The sequence below is a fragment of the Thunnus maccoyii genome, chromosome 4 (genome assembly GCF_910596095.1).
Source record: "Thunnus maccoyii chromosome 4, fThuMac1.1, whole genome shotgun sequence".
Classification (NCBI taxonomy): domain Eukaryota; kingdom Metazoa; phylum Chordata; class Actinopteri; order Scombriformes; family Scombridae; genus Thunnus; species Thunnus maccoyii.
The window spans coordinates 14,968,219-14,984,544 of NC_056536.1; the positions used below are offsets into that span (position 1 = coordinate 14,968,219).

Here is a 16,326-nt window from a genome sequence, read left to right on the forward strand (position 1 = left end):
CCCGCCTAAAGCGAGGGGAAATCCCTGTAGAGTGTAGAGCGATCTGCTTCAGTGTCAACTCTTTGAAGCAGGAAGGTAAGAGTGAGTGGGGGCTGTTCTCGGTTCTGGTCCTGCGTGTGTGGGTGTGGATGTATGAGGAGGGTCAGGTTTATCCCCACAGGCAGGGAGGCCTTGGCCTGCGGCTGAACCTCACACTCTGACAGCTGGTGTTGACCTGAACTGTGCCCCTCATGGGTCGCCTCCCTTTCTCACTCACACACACACATACACACATCAGGAAATCACATAACTGCCTCATGCACATTTTTAAAGAACACCTGAGAAGGAAAAGGCATCTATACGTGTCTGACGCAGGCACACAAGAGAGGAAAAGAGAAAGCAGAGGAATTTCTTTAGGATTTATTTCACCTGTGTGGTGAATAGAAAAATAGGATGAAGACAAAGCCTTTGAAGGGAAATCTAGAGACCATTTTTAATTAATTGCTTGCGTAGTTTGAAAAAAAAAAAAAAATCCATAACAAATTCAAAACATTTGCATTAAGAGCTTTGTGCCTTTCTTTTCCCTGCAACCAAGAGAAAACAAAGTAGAAGTATCTTTGGAATCCATCTCAAGGGCTAATTATAATACATATCATAATCTGCTTTATCTACTACATCAAAAGTCCTATAAATATTTTTTTCCTCATATTTATATGCTGAAGTAGCATTCAAGATTGGAGCGTCTTTTAATATTACACTTTTTTTTTCTTAAAAAAAAAAAAGGCCAAACAAAAAGTATGAACAAAAAGTACCACCAAAGTTCAGCAAGTCACATTTTTCAGTAAAGAAAACCTTATTCGTGCAACTACATTTAACAAAAAGTAAAAGTACCACGTATGTAACCTTCAGGATATTTTCATCTTAAGCATGACTCTGTACAATTTTGCATGTTTTTCCTACCTCCCACAGTAGTCAACACAAGCGTACAATGACGTAAGCCGCACACACCGTAGCCGCTTTTCCATTTCGGCAACACTTTTTAAGCCTTTTGTATGTCAGTTAATGACACCTGTGTCACCTAATAGAGTCCATCATGTGAGGCACTAGCCTAGCATTCCCCTGTTGGACCAGTCTTTCTCTGAGACCATTAATGCAAAAAAAGAAGCAGACACATAGTGAAACATGTTTCCAATTCCACACATCCGGTCATCTTTGGTATCGGGACAGTGGAATGCATAGTTGCAGTGATAAGAGGGAGCTGGTCAGATCTGGTGCTGCTCAGCATATGATTCAATTCCAGCCTCTAAAAAGACAGCACACTGCTGTTTGGCCTGGGGAAACAGGCAAGAAGGGAGGGAGGGAGGGAGAGAAAAGAGGGGGAGAGGCGTCTCTTTTTAATTCCTGGGTTCTGCAGGGCTTGTGGTGAGAGCAGTCAGAGAGATAGAGACGAGAGAGAGAAAGTGAGAGAGCAGAGCTTCCTCCAGCCCAGAAAGGAAGGAAGAGTTTCCGCTAGCGTCTGACTGTCTGACTTGCAAGAATGTCGCATTTGTGGCAGGGCTTTGCTCCTTTTTTTGGCAGGCTGTCTGTGACCAGCTGTCTCCTTTTCCTCTTTCTCTATTCCTCTGTCGCTTCATGTGTCTCCCTTCCAACCCAGTTTCTTTGGATTCTGCTTGGCTACAGCCGCCGCAGAGGAACTCAGAAGCTGATTGGTTTGCCGGACACGGTCCATATCGCCTAGTTGTCTTTTATTCCTGTCCAATATTTTCCCATAAATTTCAGCTTAAAGGTCCCGAGGTGGAGGGGGAGTTTATGACCGAGTCTGGTAAATAATGCCTGAGAGTCAAATCTCTCAGGTTCAAGCTGACCCCCTCACCGTCTGCCCTCCTCCTCCTCCTCCTCCCCCGTCTGTCTGTCTGTCCTCCCCTACGAAGGAGTTTTGGCTTCGTATCGTCCCGCCACCGTGGAGCCATTACCGTTTTCCTGCTTGGGGGAGGAGCACCCTGGGGTGGGGCCGCTGTATGGAGAGGAGCTACTGCTGGTGGAGGTGGGTCTGTGGGGGAGGGACAGCGAGAGCGGCAGGGGGTTGTCAGACGGCGTGGTCAGGGCATCCCGATCCCGTTCTTGGGGGCGCAGGGCAGCAGAAGGTGGGAACGGGAACGCCAGAGGGAATCCAGTCATGTAGAAAAGCCTGCCGACACGCCGCGCCACCTGAGTAGACGAGAGGAGCACATAAGACTGTCAGCACAGTTTGGAGGGTTGTATAATGCATTCATGTTGTTTACTGTATTTCAAAGAGAGAGAGAGCAGAAGAAGAAAGGCTGTGGGGCAGGCTAGTTTAAGGGAATCAGCTATGCTACGCTAGCAAGTTTGTCTCTGGCCTATGGACAGAAACACACATTCCAACACTCACAAGTCCACTTGATCACACACAAACACACACACGCAGGTCTGTGGTGCGTGTACCTGTGAGCGGATCTTGAGCGCGGGCCCCAGCTTTAGTCCCATGGTGTTGAGCAGGTGCTCCTCAGTGAGCAGCGGTAAAGTCTCTCCGTCAATGGCCTGCTCCCGAAACACCTGGCGGAGACACAGGCGCTTCAGCCACAGCCCCGGCATACACGCACAGAAACACGCTCAACCCACAAACCTACACGTTCATTCACACAACCTACAAAACAGTGGTTCTATTCCAAAATGTTACATATCCATTTTAAGAGAGAAAAATACCTGAAGATTATCACTCAACATTTTTACAATATAATGGATCCAGCGTCTTTAGCAGCATGTTATCTCTTAAAGGGATAGGTTCAGATTTAACTTTCTCTTAATACAATATTCACATTAGAGTCCATGTTTCATGCAAAAATTATTTCTAGAGTTCAGCTGAATCTAATAAGGAATTTTGTGCTGAAAAGACCAAAGTTTTGGAGGATAGCCAGTTGATTTGGCTAACTCAGACTTCTGAAGCCCTTATTTATTACATTAGGAAGTAATCTCTTCACGCCAGGGTCAGAATCATTATAATGATCGATCACTCTTTCAACATGCATATCAGCATGTGAGTATTGTTTTACCGGATAGGTTCATTTTAAAACAACAGACAAGTGCCCAATATGAACATTCCTCCTGTTCATACTGACCATTAGATCTCCTCCAAATGCGTTTACAATGAAAACCCACAGTCCTCTTTTTGTGCAAAAATGTATTTAAAAGTTAATCTGAAGATAATATGAGGCTTCAGCCGTCTGAGTTGGTCTAATAAAGTGGATATCTTCCACAGTTAATCTTTTTTTAGCAAAAAATGTCATCTGTGTCTCAACAGACTGTTTTCCTGTTCAGCTGCAGTGGAAGTATAGTAACAAAAAGACTAACTTTGAAAGATATTGACTTGATTTGACTAATGTGGACAGCTAAAGCTTCAAATAAACTTTTAAATATATTTTTGCATCACTTTTGGAGGGAATCTTGTAATGACCAGGACGACAGGAGCAATGTTTACAACAAGAAGCATGTGTCAATGTATGTTTGGGCACCTGACTGTCGTTTTAGGACAGACTTGAAAAATTGTGAACCCGTCCTTTAAGATCTCAACCTTTTAACAATATAGAATGTAGCAAAATATTGCTGTTGCTTTTTAAAGATGGATATAAATGAAGGTAAGATTGGGTAACTTTTCTCAAATGCTGGATAATCTCATTTTGGAACAAAAAAAAGTGGCTACACATACACACACATTTACACACACAAGCTACAAGTGTACAACTAACTCACTCTCATTCACACAAAGCCCACAAACATGACTGCAATAGTGGAAATGACCTCAAAACACACATTAACATTCATGCATCCACACGCTCACAATAAACTTGAAAAAACGTTGCTGTGTAATTTCAGTGCTTCTGTCTAAACATAATGAGATGCCCTTGAAAATACAACAGTAGTAGTGTTGCAGTATGAATTATATCTTGGTCACTATTCTTCTACAGTTGGTCGTCAGCCTGCCCCTGGCCTCCAACTCCCCTCTCTCTCTCTCTCTCTCCTCCCTCTCCCTACGTCCTCACCTGTGTGTATTCAGCACATCCGGCCAGGCTGCTTATGAAGCCACACACGTCCTCCACACTCCACTTGCTGATGTCCTCCACAGGGTTTGCTGTGGCTGAGTCCTCCCCGTCCATGAAAAGACCTCCCATAGAGGCTGAAAGAGCAGCAGTGGGTGAAAATGATGTGTCAATATAAACACTGGGTACAAAGCTGCTATTACTGACTGAAGGATCTTGCTGCTGTTTCACCATTTTTTAGTGATACAGCACCCAAAAGCTGCACACTTATAGACCTGTGTGAAAAATATTTTGTGCTGCATTTTGGAGAAATGTTGACTGAATTTTTTTCATAGTGAGTTTTAACAGAAGACCTTTGATTTAAGATAAATAAACGAGAAGCTCAGGTGAATTTTTTACCAAGCAGTAGTATTGAAGATAATTTTCATAATTGAATAATCTGTTTATAAAATATTAGATACAGAGAGCTAAAGGTGATGTCTTTGAATGGCTTGTTTTGGCCAATCAACAGTCCAAAACCCAAAAATATTAAATTTACAATCATATAAAACAAAGAAAAGATGCAAATTGTCTTATTGAGAAACCAGCAAATGTTTGGCATTTTTGCTCCATAAATCACTTAAACTATTAATTGATAATCAAAATAGTTGTGGATTAACTTTCTATCGTGATTTATGGATTAATCAACTAATAGTTTAAGTTCTACTGACTAGATTTTAGTTTTCTGTCATTAAGCTGCTCTTGATGGGAATCTGTATAATAAGATAAAGTTAGTGTTTGATAGTTTGAGTGCAGCTGTGTTAGTACACATTTGGACAAGTGTGTGTGTGTGTGTATACTGTAACTATGTGAACAAACACCCCACCCTACCCCCTTTCTGCCCACGTGGCTGTGCTGCTGGTGGTGCATGAGGGTCACACTGGGGTCAGAGGCAGGGCCCCTAACAGGGAGAGGTCTCCATGCTGGAGACACGCACACACAGAGTGACGCTAATGGGTTTCATATGTCGGCTTTCAGCCTTATATGTGTGTGTTTCTGTGTGTGTGTGTGTGTCTGAGTCTCTCACCCGTGTGAAAGTAGGGGTTGGCGTAGGGGAATCCAAAGGGCAACGACTGAGCATGAAGAGCAGGCAGAGGTGGCATGAACCCAGGTGGCAGGTGGTACTTGATGTCGGCCTTGCCCAGTCCGGAGGTGAAGAGGTGGCGACTGGGTGACTCTGTACCTGTTGAACTACACGGGGCGCTCAGCCTGCCTGAGCTCTCTCCAGTCTCCTTGGCACTGTCACACTCTCCCTTACTGCCGGTTTCTTTGCCCCCGTTTCTCTCCCTGTCCCTGGGTTTACTGCTGGACTTGGCACTGACACTTTCCCGTCTCTCCTCGCACATTTCTGTCTCACTGTCCGAGTCCTTCATCTCCTCATCCTGCCCCTCCCTGTCTCCCTCCCTTCCTCTGTCCTCTCTCCCTCTTGTGTGATCCCCAGCACGGAGCTGTGTCTGGGGGCCCCTGATGGGGGCCTTCCTGGATTCAGCATCTAGCCCAGCAGTGGAGCTCTGTGCCTGGGTGTCTTTGGGTGTGGAGGGCGCCCCTGGTTGTTGCTGCTGATGGTTGAGGGTTAGGAGGGGTGTGGCAGCTCCATGCCGAAGCACCAGCATTGCATTGGAGCGGCGGGCCAGTTCCTCACGGAGCGGATGACCCTCTGGGATGTCGTGGAGGCTCCGCAGGGCCGGGTGGTCGGAGGGAAGACCGGGAGGTAGAGCTCCCAGAGGGTCGGAGCCCAGCAGACGTTGATGCTGCTGCTGTCGCTGGTGGAGACTTTCCAACTCCTTCTGTCTCAGAAGCTCTGCTGACATCTCAAGTCTGAGTGAAACATATACAAGCCAAACATTTAAAGTCGCACAGTATTTCGTATGGCTGTATATGAAAAACATGACTGTCTACTAGTTTGCCTTTAAGACAACAAACCCACATCCTAAAACATATTTTCACCACTATACATGGCTGTCATAACATTACAACACACACCTGGCCAGATTCTGCTTCCTCAACATCTCCTGTTGCCGAGCAAAGATCTCAGCTTGAGCTGGTTGGAGGAAACCATAACCTGTGATAAAAAAATACAAGCAAGAAAATGCAAACACACCTGTGAGTAAAAGTTTTTTTTAAATGATATAGTAGCTCCCAACTGTTAGAAACAGTGAGGAAATGACACAAATCTATGAGCACAGTAAAAAGCTATATATAAGTTACCAAATGGTGCTCTGCAGAACATCATTGATGACTCACCAGGGGCCTGGCAAAGAGCGGAGGGCATGCCCAGAAAAGGAGGCCGCAGGTGAGGTCCTAAGGCGATATGAGGGGCAGTTGGAGGGGACAGGAGGGGTGGAGGGTGGGACAGATCCCTGTGGACACAAATATAAAAAAAGACAACATTAAGTTTAATTTCACTGAATACATTAAAATGACAAAAGCATTAACCATGGAGGGATGTATAATGAATGATTCCCTGTGTTTAACGAATAGCTGAAATAATTTAGTTTTTTTTCTCTGTTCTCTGTACGTCTCAACTCTCCCTTTCGTGTGTGTGTGTGCGTGCGCTTGCTGCCACACCAATGTATGCGGTGTATTTTTATCAGTGGAGCTCCAGAGGCCCCCGTGTCGCCCCAGTGCCTCATCAGTCTTGTCACGCCGCAGCAAGCGCCGCTGGCCATTGCTGTACCCTGGACTGCAGCCTTTCCTTTCCCTGCCGCCGCACACATGCGCGCACACACACACACACACACACACACAATATATATACACAGAAACACACACACACATATACACACAACTCTACAGCCACACACATAATGAGGGTTGAATGCACAATGCCAGTGTGTCATGCTCCGACAGCTGGGGCGGACCCTGCGTCTTGACCGGGGCCATGGGCTGAAGGACCTTCTAATTAACACTCATCCCTCCTCTCTTCTCTCCCTTTTTTTTTTTTTTTTTACGCCCTTCTCCCTGTTTCCCTCCCTCTCTCCCTCTCGCTCTCTTGGCTGCATTGAAGCCAGTGAAAAGATGGAGCGTCCTGCAACCTCTGCTTCTGAAAAGGCCTCTCCATTATTGGCTTCGTCTTTTGTCCTCCTTGAGGGGGAAAGGCGCCTCTCACCTTTCTCCCTCTCCCTCCGTCTCTTGTTCTGTCTCACACATCTTTTTTTCTGTTCTTTACTCCCATCTCTCCATTTCTCTATGACCTCTGAAAATCTGTCTTGTTCACTCCCTTCTTTTCCTCCACTTTTATTCCTCTTGCTTCTATGTAGTTTTCTCTCCCCTCTTCATCACTCCATCTCATCCTGTCTCTTCACCCTGCCTCTTTGTATCTCTTTCAGTTACTCTCCCACTTACTGCAATCCACCTTCCCTCATTCTATCCATGTTTTTTTTTTTCTCAGTCATGTGCACATCTTCACAGGTATGGGGGACATGGTTTTGAAGAAGCAGATAAAGCTGTTAGAGTGAAGCATCTGCACTTTGACCCTTTGGACTGTGTCAAAGTGTGTGAGGCTTGAAGTGGGTGATGATGCTGCTCTCCGCCTGCTCTCTGTCTCAAACCACAGCTGTTTCCCAGGGCCTTTTTCTGAGCTCACTTACTAGTTTCCTACCCACGCCTCTCCTGTTCCCTCTCCTTGTTTCTGTCCTCCTGAGCTGCTGCTATCACACCAATCAGAGCTCGGCTGTGTGTGACTGCCGCCACACACAAGCATACATGAGAAACAAGCTGAGGAAAACAACAAAATCAAAACCAACACTGGGACACATGCAACCGTAAATATTGTTTTGCAACTGTGTTCAAATTAGCTAGCGCCTGCATGTCTCCCGCCTCACTAAATGGTGAGGGAAAAGGAGAGAGAGAGGAAAGAGGAATTGCAAGGAGGGAAGGCACGCACACAAGAGTGGGGAGATGAGATGGGGGGGTTGGAGCCAGTACTGGCGGTGGTGGTGGTGGTGTGTGTGTGTGTGTGTGTGTGTGTGTGTGTGTGTGTGTGTGTGTGTGGGAGGGGGTGGGGGGGATGGGGGTGAAAACCATTCATCGATCGCCTGCGCCGCTGAAATGTTAATGCTAATCGTATAACCGCTCTCTCCGGCGGTGCCTCGCACTCCAGTGGCAGCTCCAATTAATCTTGGGTGAGGGCTGCGGCGCGTGACCCCGGAGCCGCGAGCGGGGGCCCCGCTAGCTGTTTCTTATGTAATTACACCGCCCAGTGTGTAATCACCTGGCCTAATCCCTCAGGGCTAGCAATTAGCCTTGCGACGCTCAGTTCCACTAGGCTATGCTAAGGCGCCCGCAAAACTCCCATCTACTCCTGCCATGGCTCCCGCATGCCAAACTCACATCACCCCCCCCCCCCCCCCCCCCCACCCCCTTTTCTGATATTCCCTCTTTTTCTTCCTTCTCTTTGCACCGCCTACCGCTGCCTAGCGTTAGCCCGCAGATGAATAACGGTCAATTAAAGCTGCATGACTGGGGCTGCCAGGCGTCTGCGCCACCATAATTAGGCCTAATCACGGGGAGTGAGAGAGACAGAGAGAGAGAGAGAGAGAGAAGGAGAGAAAGAGTGTGTCTGACACTCCCCTCCACTCCCTTCCTCCATCTCTCCCTCTCTTCCTTCTTTTATAGGAGGCAATTTTGAGGGAGGAGTGGCAGACATTAGTCGGTTTGCTCTGGGGCCGTGTGCTTTTGTGCGTGTACATGTCTGTGTGTGTGTGTGTGTGTGAGTTTGTCTGTGTGGTTTTCTTTTTGCCCTATCTGTGCATTTTGTTGGCAAACCACTAACATGCTATAAAAAGACGAGGCAAAAACACTCACCTAGTTTTTGCATGAGACTGAAAATACTCAGATTCACAAATGCAAGGTGGGCTCATAATCACGTAAAACTATATCACTGGATCCCCCCACCTCTCTCTCTGTCTCTCTCCCTCTCTCTCTCTGCCGGCAGTGAGGCCAGGGGCTCCTGGGGAATTCACTGGTGTGTGACGACCTGTCAGAGTGGCGACAGCGGTCCCGTCCCGCAGCAGCTCAGGCAGTGTGTGTGTGTATGCGCATCTGGGTAAGTGTGTCTGTGCGTGCATCTGCGTGCGTGCGTGTGTGTGTGTGTGACAGGGCTGCCCTTAATGACGGGAGCGTGGGGGGATTAGGAGCGCCGCGCGGCCGCCTTCGGCTCCTTCTCCGCAGGAACACATTTACACAGGAAGCTCATTAAAATGGATGAGGCTCCCTCCTCCCTCGCTCTCTCTCCCACCCTCTATCTTGCTCGCTCTCTCCCTCCCTCCCTTCCCTTATCTCACACTCTCTCGATCTCCTCACTCCCTATTTTGGTTCATCTCTCTCTCTCTCTCTCTCTCTGTCTCTCTCTCCGTCACTTCGTCCTCTCGCCATCTCCTCTCTTCTCTCTTGCCTCCCTCTCTTCATCCCCATTTTAAGCTCCAATGTTTTACACTTCCTCTCTATCCCCCTTTCTCTTTACTTTCCTCCACTATTTGCCTTGCAGATGCTTGGTGAGCTTAGTGCCATTTAAGGCCAGACAAATGGAGCGCCAGGCTCTAAGCCCATCGAGCGGCCCTAATGATTTGTTTTTAACAATGGGCCCTAATGGGCCCCAGATAATCAATGATGAGGGGTCGATGGAAAGGTGAACCACGGAGAGAGTTAGGCTGCATTCACACCAAATCAGGCAATGCGTGAAAAACGGCAGTCCCCTCATTCATTTGAACGGGGGCAGTGCGTTTACGCTGTGGGAGTAGGGACCGCATAGGACTCAGCCAAAAACTGCAGAAGCCGTCCAGCAAGAAGTTGAACTGGATTCAACGCAACCCAACGTCACGCTGCGGTGGCCAATCACTTACATGCAAGCGCACATTCCTGGTGGATGACTTTGTAAAGTGAACGCCATATTCGGCTGTTTACCTCATGATCACAAAAGATAAAACAATTGCCCTTGTGAAAACTTTCTGGAGTTGTAAAATCCCGTCTGTGAGTTTTGCAAACTGCTGTGTGGTGTTTTGGCTTCTGGTAAGTCCTTAAATACATTTATCTATAACTCCAGCTCTGCTTCCTGGATGCGTGAAAAACGGCATCATTGTCTCGCAGGTACCTCGATCAACACGCCCCCCACCACCGACGCCCTGCTAGATTGCCTGATTTGGTCTGAATGCAGCCTTAGAGAGGGAGAGCTTCCCTCTCTAACTCAGTTCCTCTGTCTCTACTTGTCATGATATCTTTTTTTTTTTTTTAGATTTAACTCACCAATTATCATGATTTTAATTTTCTCTTCACTTTGCACTCGTTCCCGGGCCAGGCCTTTCGAAAAATTTCTCTCTCTCTCTTTTTGTGAAGGTTTTATATATTTTATGACAGTCAGGCCCTTAGACACAAATGTACACTACATGGCCAAAAGTAAGTAGACATTACACCCATGTGAGCTTGTTGAATATCTCATTCCGAACCCATGCGTGAGATTTTGGAAGTTGGCTGCGGGGATTTGCTCCCATTCTGCCACTAATATTGTGTCATCAGGCAAAGAGTCTGGCTCGAATTTGGCAATTCAGTTCATCGCAAAAGTATTGGATAGATTTGAGGTCAGAGCTCTAGTCAGGCAAGTCGAGTTCTTCCGCACAAACTGGGAAATCCATTTCTTTATGGACATCACATAAAGACACTGTCATGTTGAAACGGGACTTCACAAAACTGTTGCTACAAAGTTGGAGGGACATTACTGCCTAAAACATAATTTTATGTTGTAGGATTAATATTTCCCTTCAGAGGTACTAAGGGTCTAGCCCAAACCATTAAAAACAGTCCCAGATCAAAAGTCCGTGGATAGGGGTGTCCACATACTTTTGGCCATATAGTTTATGTTCAGTATACACATTTTGCATCACTCTTTGTCTGTCTCCCTTTTCTTCTCACATCCTCTCATTTGGACAATGGTACAAGTAATGGAAAGGGCACTTCAACATATTTTCCCCATTAACCTGTCCTTTATACTCACTCCAAAAAATATGTTGAGAGTGAAAGGGTTAAAGAGGTGAAGGTAGAGGGGGATGGAGTGAGGTAGAGATGGATGGATGGATGGATGGAGTGGGGGGGGGGGGGGGGGGGGGGGGGATGAGGCCTAGTTAACTCTCCCCGGTCCTGTGTGGCTAATTACTCTGTGTGCTGTCGGAGAACAGCCTCGGCTCACTGACTACATTCACACTGCACCACTGGCCTCACACACACATACACACGCACACACACACACACACACACAAATTAGCAGACATATTCACACAAACAAACCCAAATTCAATCCGCATAGATGAGCACACATGCAGACAGCCAGCTTGAAAAATGGAACAAACAAACACATACGAACAATCAGCCCCCCCCTCCTCGCCTCAACACACAAACACACACATACACACAATATATACACCCCCACAGCCTCCCAGAGCTGCACCACACAGCGCCTGGCCGCTCTGCTTCCTGCTTATATCCCCACCCCTACCCTTCACCACCCCCCCTCCCTGTCTCTCTCTCTCTCTCTCTCTCACACACACACACACACCCTCCCCCCCTGCTGCCGCACCGCCGGCCCATTATCGATCCCCCGCCTCTCCCTGCGCCACATAAATAATCGACAAGCAATTACCCGCCCACTCCCGCTGCCCCCGGCTTTGTTTGGGAGGCGCAGGGGCTAGCGCTGGGGGGAGAGGAGGGAGGAAGAGCCGCGGATGCAGGCGTGCAGCTCCACAGTGGTAGCCAAGAGGTTATTGGATCCTTAGTTCAGCCATGTATGTGGAGACGCACATACATTCACACACATGCAAACGTGCACTGTGGCACACTAACAAAAAACAAATATAAAATCAGATCTTGCTAAGGAAGATGGGAATGGATGACTGGATGGATAGAAAAGTGTAGTGGTGTAGTGATGCGAGCTGGCAGGTGATTAACTCCTTCTACTCTTTCTCCCACTTATAAGCTTTTTTTCTGAAAAATCGTGACACTTGTTTCATTGTGATTTCCACATTTACATGTGCTCACGTCAATTGGGGCCTCGACTGCAGTATGTCTGTATGGATGTGGGCTTTATTAATGATGAATAATGCTGGTACAACTACAGCAGGGTTGAAGCAGTCATTTGGTCTGCAAGTGAGCATATGTTTGAATCCGTTTCTTACCGGTCGGTGTAATGTGCATCCCGGTGCTGCGGCAGACCCTGCTTGCGTCTCTGGCTGGACGAGGAGGAGCTGCCCGCCGAGGGCAGGTGAGCTTCTAAGGCCGCTGGATTCCTCACTGCTGCAGCCAACGCCTCCTGGCGAGCACGCAGCATGTCTAAATAAGGAACGAAGGGGGCAAAACAGGGAAAGAGCGCAGAGGGAAAGAGATGGGAAGAGGATAGAGTCGACATGACAAAGATGATGAAGGATTAATAGTTGAGGCAAAGAAGAAAGAAAAGACAGACTCAGAGGGAAAAAAAAGCAGAGAGGAGGCAAGAAAAGAGGGGAAGTGAGAGAAGAAGATAAATACAAATTTAGCATCCAGCTGCTAATGTCTATATTCAGATATTAAAAGAAACATCTTTGTAAGGAACATTTTTAGACAGAAAATCCTACCAACTATACATCTAACCAGCTTAGAGTTGATGGCTTATTTTAAGTGCGTTACACATTAACTGTAAGTGTGAACATGACAAGTTTTAGGGCAAAATAGTAGCAATGAAGCCTACTTTAAAAAGTTGTTTATTGTCCTGTGGTGATATATGTGAAGGCTAAGAATCCAGATAGCTCAAAAACTCCACTCGGCTCATTCCACTTTAATGCTGAAAATGATTGTGATGCATTTTCTAATCCCCGTGTTACACCCTTATACGCATGCAGAGACACACAAGCCCGTAAACGCACACGCGCTGAACAAATATAGACGAAACAGACATTTTGGCAGAGGTGTATGAAATTAGCACACCGCGCTCAAATCCATCTGTCACGCTGTGGAACTGAGCTGACCAGTTTCAAACAAATGTGAGAAAATAAAAGAGGTAAAACCGGCAAAATTAAAAGGCCAGAAAGAGACTGTGAAAATAAGAATGTGCGTGTGATAATGTTTTCAAAACATATAATGGATGCTGTGTTTTTGTACCAGCGAGCAACAAGCAACTTCACACATTGGGTGCCGAGTGTTTTTAGCCCGTCTCACCTCCACCACCACCATCGCGCCTTCTCCCTCTATCTCTGCCTGCCCTCTCCCTCCACCTTCTGCCCTTTACCATTCGCCTCATTCCATCTCTTTCTTCGCTCATCCCTCTCTCTCTCTCCCCCGCTCCCAGCTTCCCCGGTTCTCTCTCGCCCTCGTAGGAGAAGAGGCCTCATCATTATCAGCCACGCCAGGCCACACCAGGAGACATGGCTTCTAATGAGAGAAAAATCCATCCTGCTCTCTCGCTCCCCTCCCTCTTTCTCTCTGCCTCAATCTATCTATCCTCTCTCTCTCTCTCTCTCCCTCTCCGCTCTTCCCTGCCTCCCCCCAGCCCCCTCTTTTTTAATTAGACAGATCCCTCGGGAGCTAGGGGCCATTTCCGCCGTCGGTACGGGTGTGATGTGTGTTTGTGTGCGTCTGTGTGATTTAGGTGCTTGCGTGTGCGTGCGTGCATGCCTGGCTGATTTTGTGTGTGTGTGTGTGTGTGTGTGTGCGTGCTGAAGCAGTTGAGCGGGGCGCCGGGGTGGGGGGGTGAAGCGACAGATATTAATGCGGCCTAGCTCCGGTGTATCGATCTGTTTGCTGCGCCAGGCCGCAGGGGACTCGGCTGGCGGCAGACAAGGGTGTGTGTGTGTGTGTGTGAGTGTATGTGTGTGGGTGGGGGGGTGAGGGGTGGGGGGGGGGGGGGTTGTGAGAGATAAGGGAAGGATCAGAGGGAACTGGAGCCCCAGAGCGCACACACAAATACACACAGTCTGTTGTGCACTTGCATACATGGTGCAGGGGGTGACAGGGTGGAAGAGTTGACCTCTGTGAGTTTCCTGTGGTCACAATCCCACCTCACCAATTATTTTGTATGACTGGCTCAGTTAAAGGGACACTCCAGCGATTTAGTATTGCACTTCCATAAAGTTTGGGCACTTCTAAGAGATGGATTTTAAAAAGAATGTTAAAATCGATGCAGCAGAGACCGGGATATCCTGACTATACTGCAGACAAAACACAAAACAAAGAAGAAACCCTAACTTTTGGCTGCAGATCCTAATTAAGGTAGAACTCCCAAAAACAATGGATCCTACATTTCCCATAATACAACTCAATAAGGTCTTGCATAGACTCTCTGGTCTAGCTAGTAGACACCCATGTCTTTCAAACAACACACGCTCAGTTTGTAACACAGGCTTTCTGTTAAAAAAGTCTCAAAGCTGAAATTTGTCAGACATAGTTCCTCCAGAGCCTCAGAGGAAATTATAAAACTGTTTCCACAGGCTGAGTGAGTCCCTGTGATTAGTAAATTGACCCTGACCGTGGCTGTAGCCAGGATTTTAGAAATACTGAGGTCATGAGTCTGGTCCAGTCACCATTCAACTGTATTTTCTGTAATCATAAAAACATAAATGCTGTTTCAAAGCATTCTTTACTCTGCCAAATGTTTAATTCTGGTGGGGAATGTTAAATCTATTTTATTTTCATTCATAAAAATCAGTAAAATGTTTAAATATTTGGTCCTCACGGTGGAGTTCCCCTTTAAACCCAGACGATACAAGCTGTACAAGACTGTGTGGAAATTTTTAATTTATTTTGATTTCTCTGTTTATTATTTCTTCAATTTTCCCTTCTCTTTTTTATCCAGTCCATGATAATAAAGCTTCTCTACAACACTGGCAACATATTTTGCTCTCTCTCACCCCCTTTCTCTAATTCTCTTTCATGTGAGCAGAGAGGAGCAGGGTCACCTGGGGCTCTACCCTTCAGTGTGTGTGTGGGTGTGTGTGTGTGTGTGGGTGTGTATTGTGTGTGTGCACACAGAGTAGGTACTCAGATTCAGAATTTCCCCCTCTAAAACTCTTCGTGTTGCAGCTGCTGGAACACAAGGGGAGAGTCCCCCCAATTGCAAATTAGAGTCCTAATTGAGGACATGCAAACACTCAAACATATTTCTTCCTCTGCATGAGTTATTTTGGGAGGTCCCAATTTGCCACTCCGACCCATCCCGCTTATCCCTCTTTTGTGCCATCCCATTTTTCTCCCCGCCATCATTCCTGGAGTTGGGCCTAAATCCTCTCGGTTAAGCCCGGTTTTCCTCGGCGTGAGAATGCAGAGGAGTGCCGAGCTGATACAGCTTGGCCGGCCTCATGATGGATTTGGTGGATTGGCAGGTACACAAAAGCCGGCATCCATCCGCTAAAGCGCACCATACACCAGAAAATTAAGTATCTTTTCAGAAAGAGGTATTCAGCCAGTATCATAGGCTTAGCCAGCAGTAAATATGTGGCGAGTTTGTTCACATGCTGGAGTTTTCTAGCTCTTTGGGATGGTGATAAAGAGATGTTGTGTACAGCTTCATGTTTTCAAATCTGACTAAACTGCAGGAGACAAAACAGAAGAACGCCCCTTCCATCCCATCCCTCCCTCCACTTTCATCTGGATCTCTACCCCCACCTCTCTCTCTCTTTTCTCTCTCCCTCACTCTCCTTTCATCATATGAAGAGGGAGGGAAAGCCCTCTTGGCCATTTCTACAACCCTGCCACCCCACCACCTCCACCCCCAATTTCCGCCCCCCCCCCCCTCCCTCCCAACTCTTCTTTTGCCCATCAGGTCCAGAGAGAGCCTCTCAAACAACACCTTGCACCTACACATTCACACACACACACACACACACGCACTCAGAGTTCCTCCTCACCCCCGCCTCTTTCACGCACACACTTTCATTTTCTGTGCCCTACACTTCAAACACATGAAAGGATGCTCTGCGGGGACCAAGGCTAAAGGGAGAGTTGGAGGTGGGGGTAAGGAAAAGGATGAGGAGGAGGAAGAGGGGAGGGGGTATAAAAGCAGTGCTTGAGAGGGAGATGTATAGGAGAGATGGTGATGGGGGCCCAAGGGGGGGGGGGGGGGAGTCACAGGGGCCCCATTGGAGACCAGGTCAATGTCAAGGGGCTCTCCCTGAAGTGATTCACGTCAGCCTCTCCAGAGACAAAACAGCGTCCCTCTGTCCCCCCTCCTGGACTGTTTGTCTCTGCGAGTGTCAGTTTCTTAACTGCTAATTGGAGAAAGGAGAGGATGTGGAGGTAG

At 47.3% G+C, this 16,326-nt stretch overlaps 1 protein-coding gene across 5 annotated transcripts in view; it reads right to left on the reverse strand.

The window, feature by feature from the left end:
* Positions 1–384: 384 nt before the first annotated feature.
* Positions 385–16,326, reverse strand: part of samd11 (sterile alpha motif domain containing 11) — an 87,300-nt gene continuing 71,358 nt past the window's right edge. For 4 of the 5 annotated variants that reach the window (XM_042408690.1, XM_042408688.1, XM_042408689.1 and 1 more), the window contains 7 exons: positions 12,236–12,389; positions 6,318–6,433; positions 6,057–6,135; positions 5,101–5,891; positions 4,038–4,171; positions 2,443–2,553; positions 385–2,187 (listed from right to left, as the gene is read on the reverse strand). In XM_042408690.1, coding sequence (XP_042264624.1) covers positions 1,903–2,187; positions 2,443–2,553; positions 4,038–4,171; positions 5,101–5,891; positions 6,057–6,135; positions 6,318–6,433; positions 12,236–12,389 — 1,670 coding nt within the window. In that variant the 3' untranslated portion in view covers positions 385–1,902. The remainder of the gene's footprint in view (positions 2,188–2,442; positions 2,554–4,037; positions 4,172–5,100; positions 5,892–6,056; positions 6,136–6,317; positions 6,434–12,235; positions 12,390–16,326) is intronic. The other variant, XM_042408687.1, reaches the window with a different exon arrangement.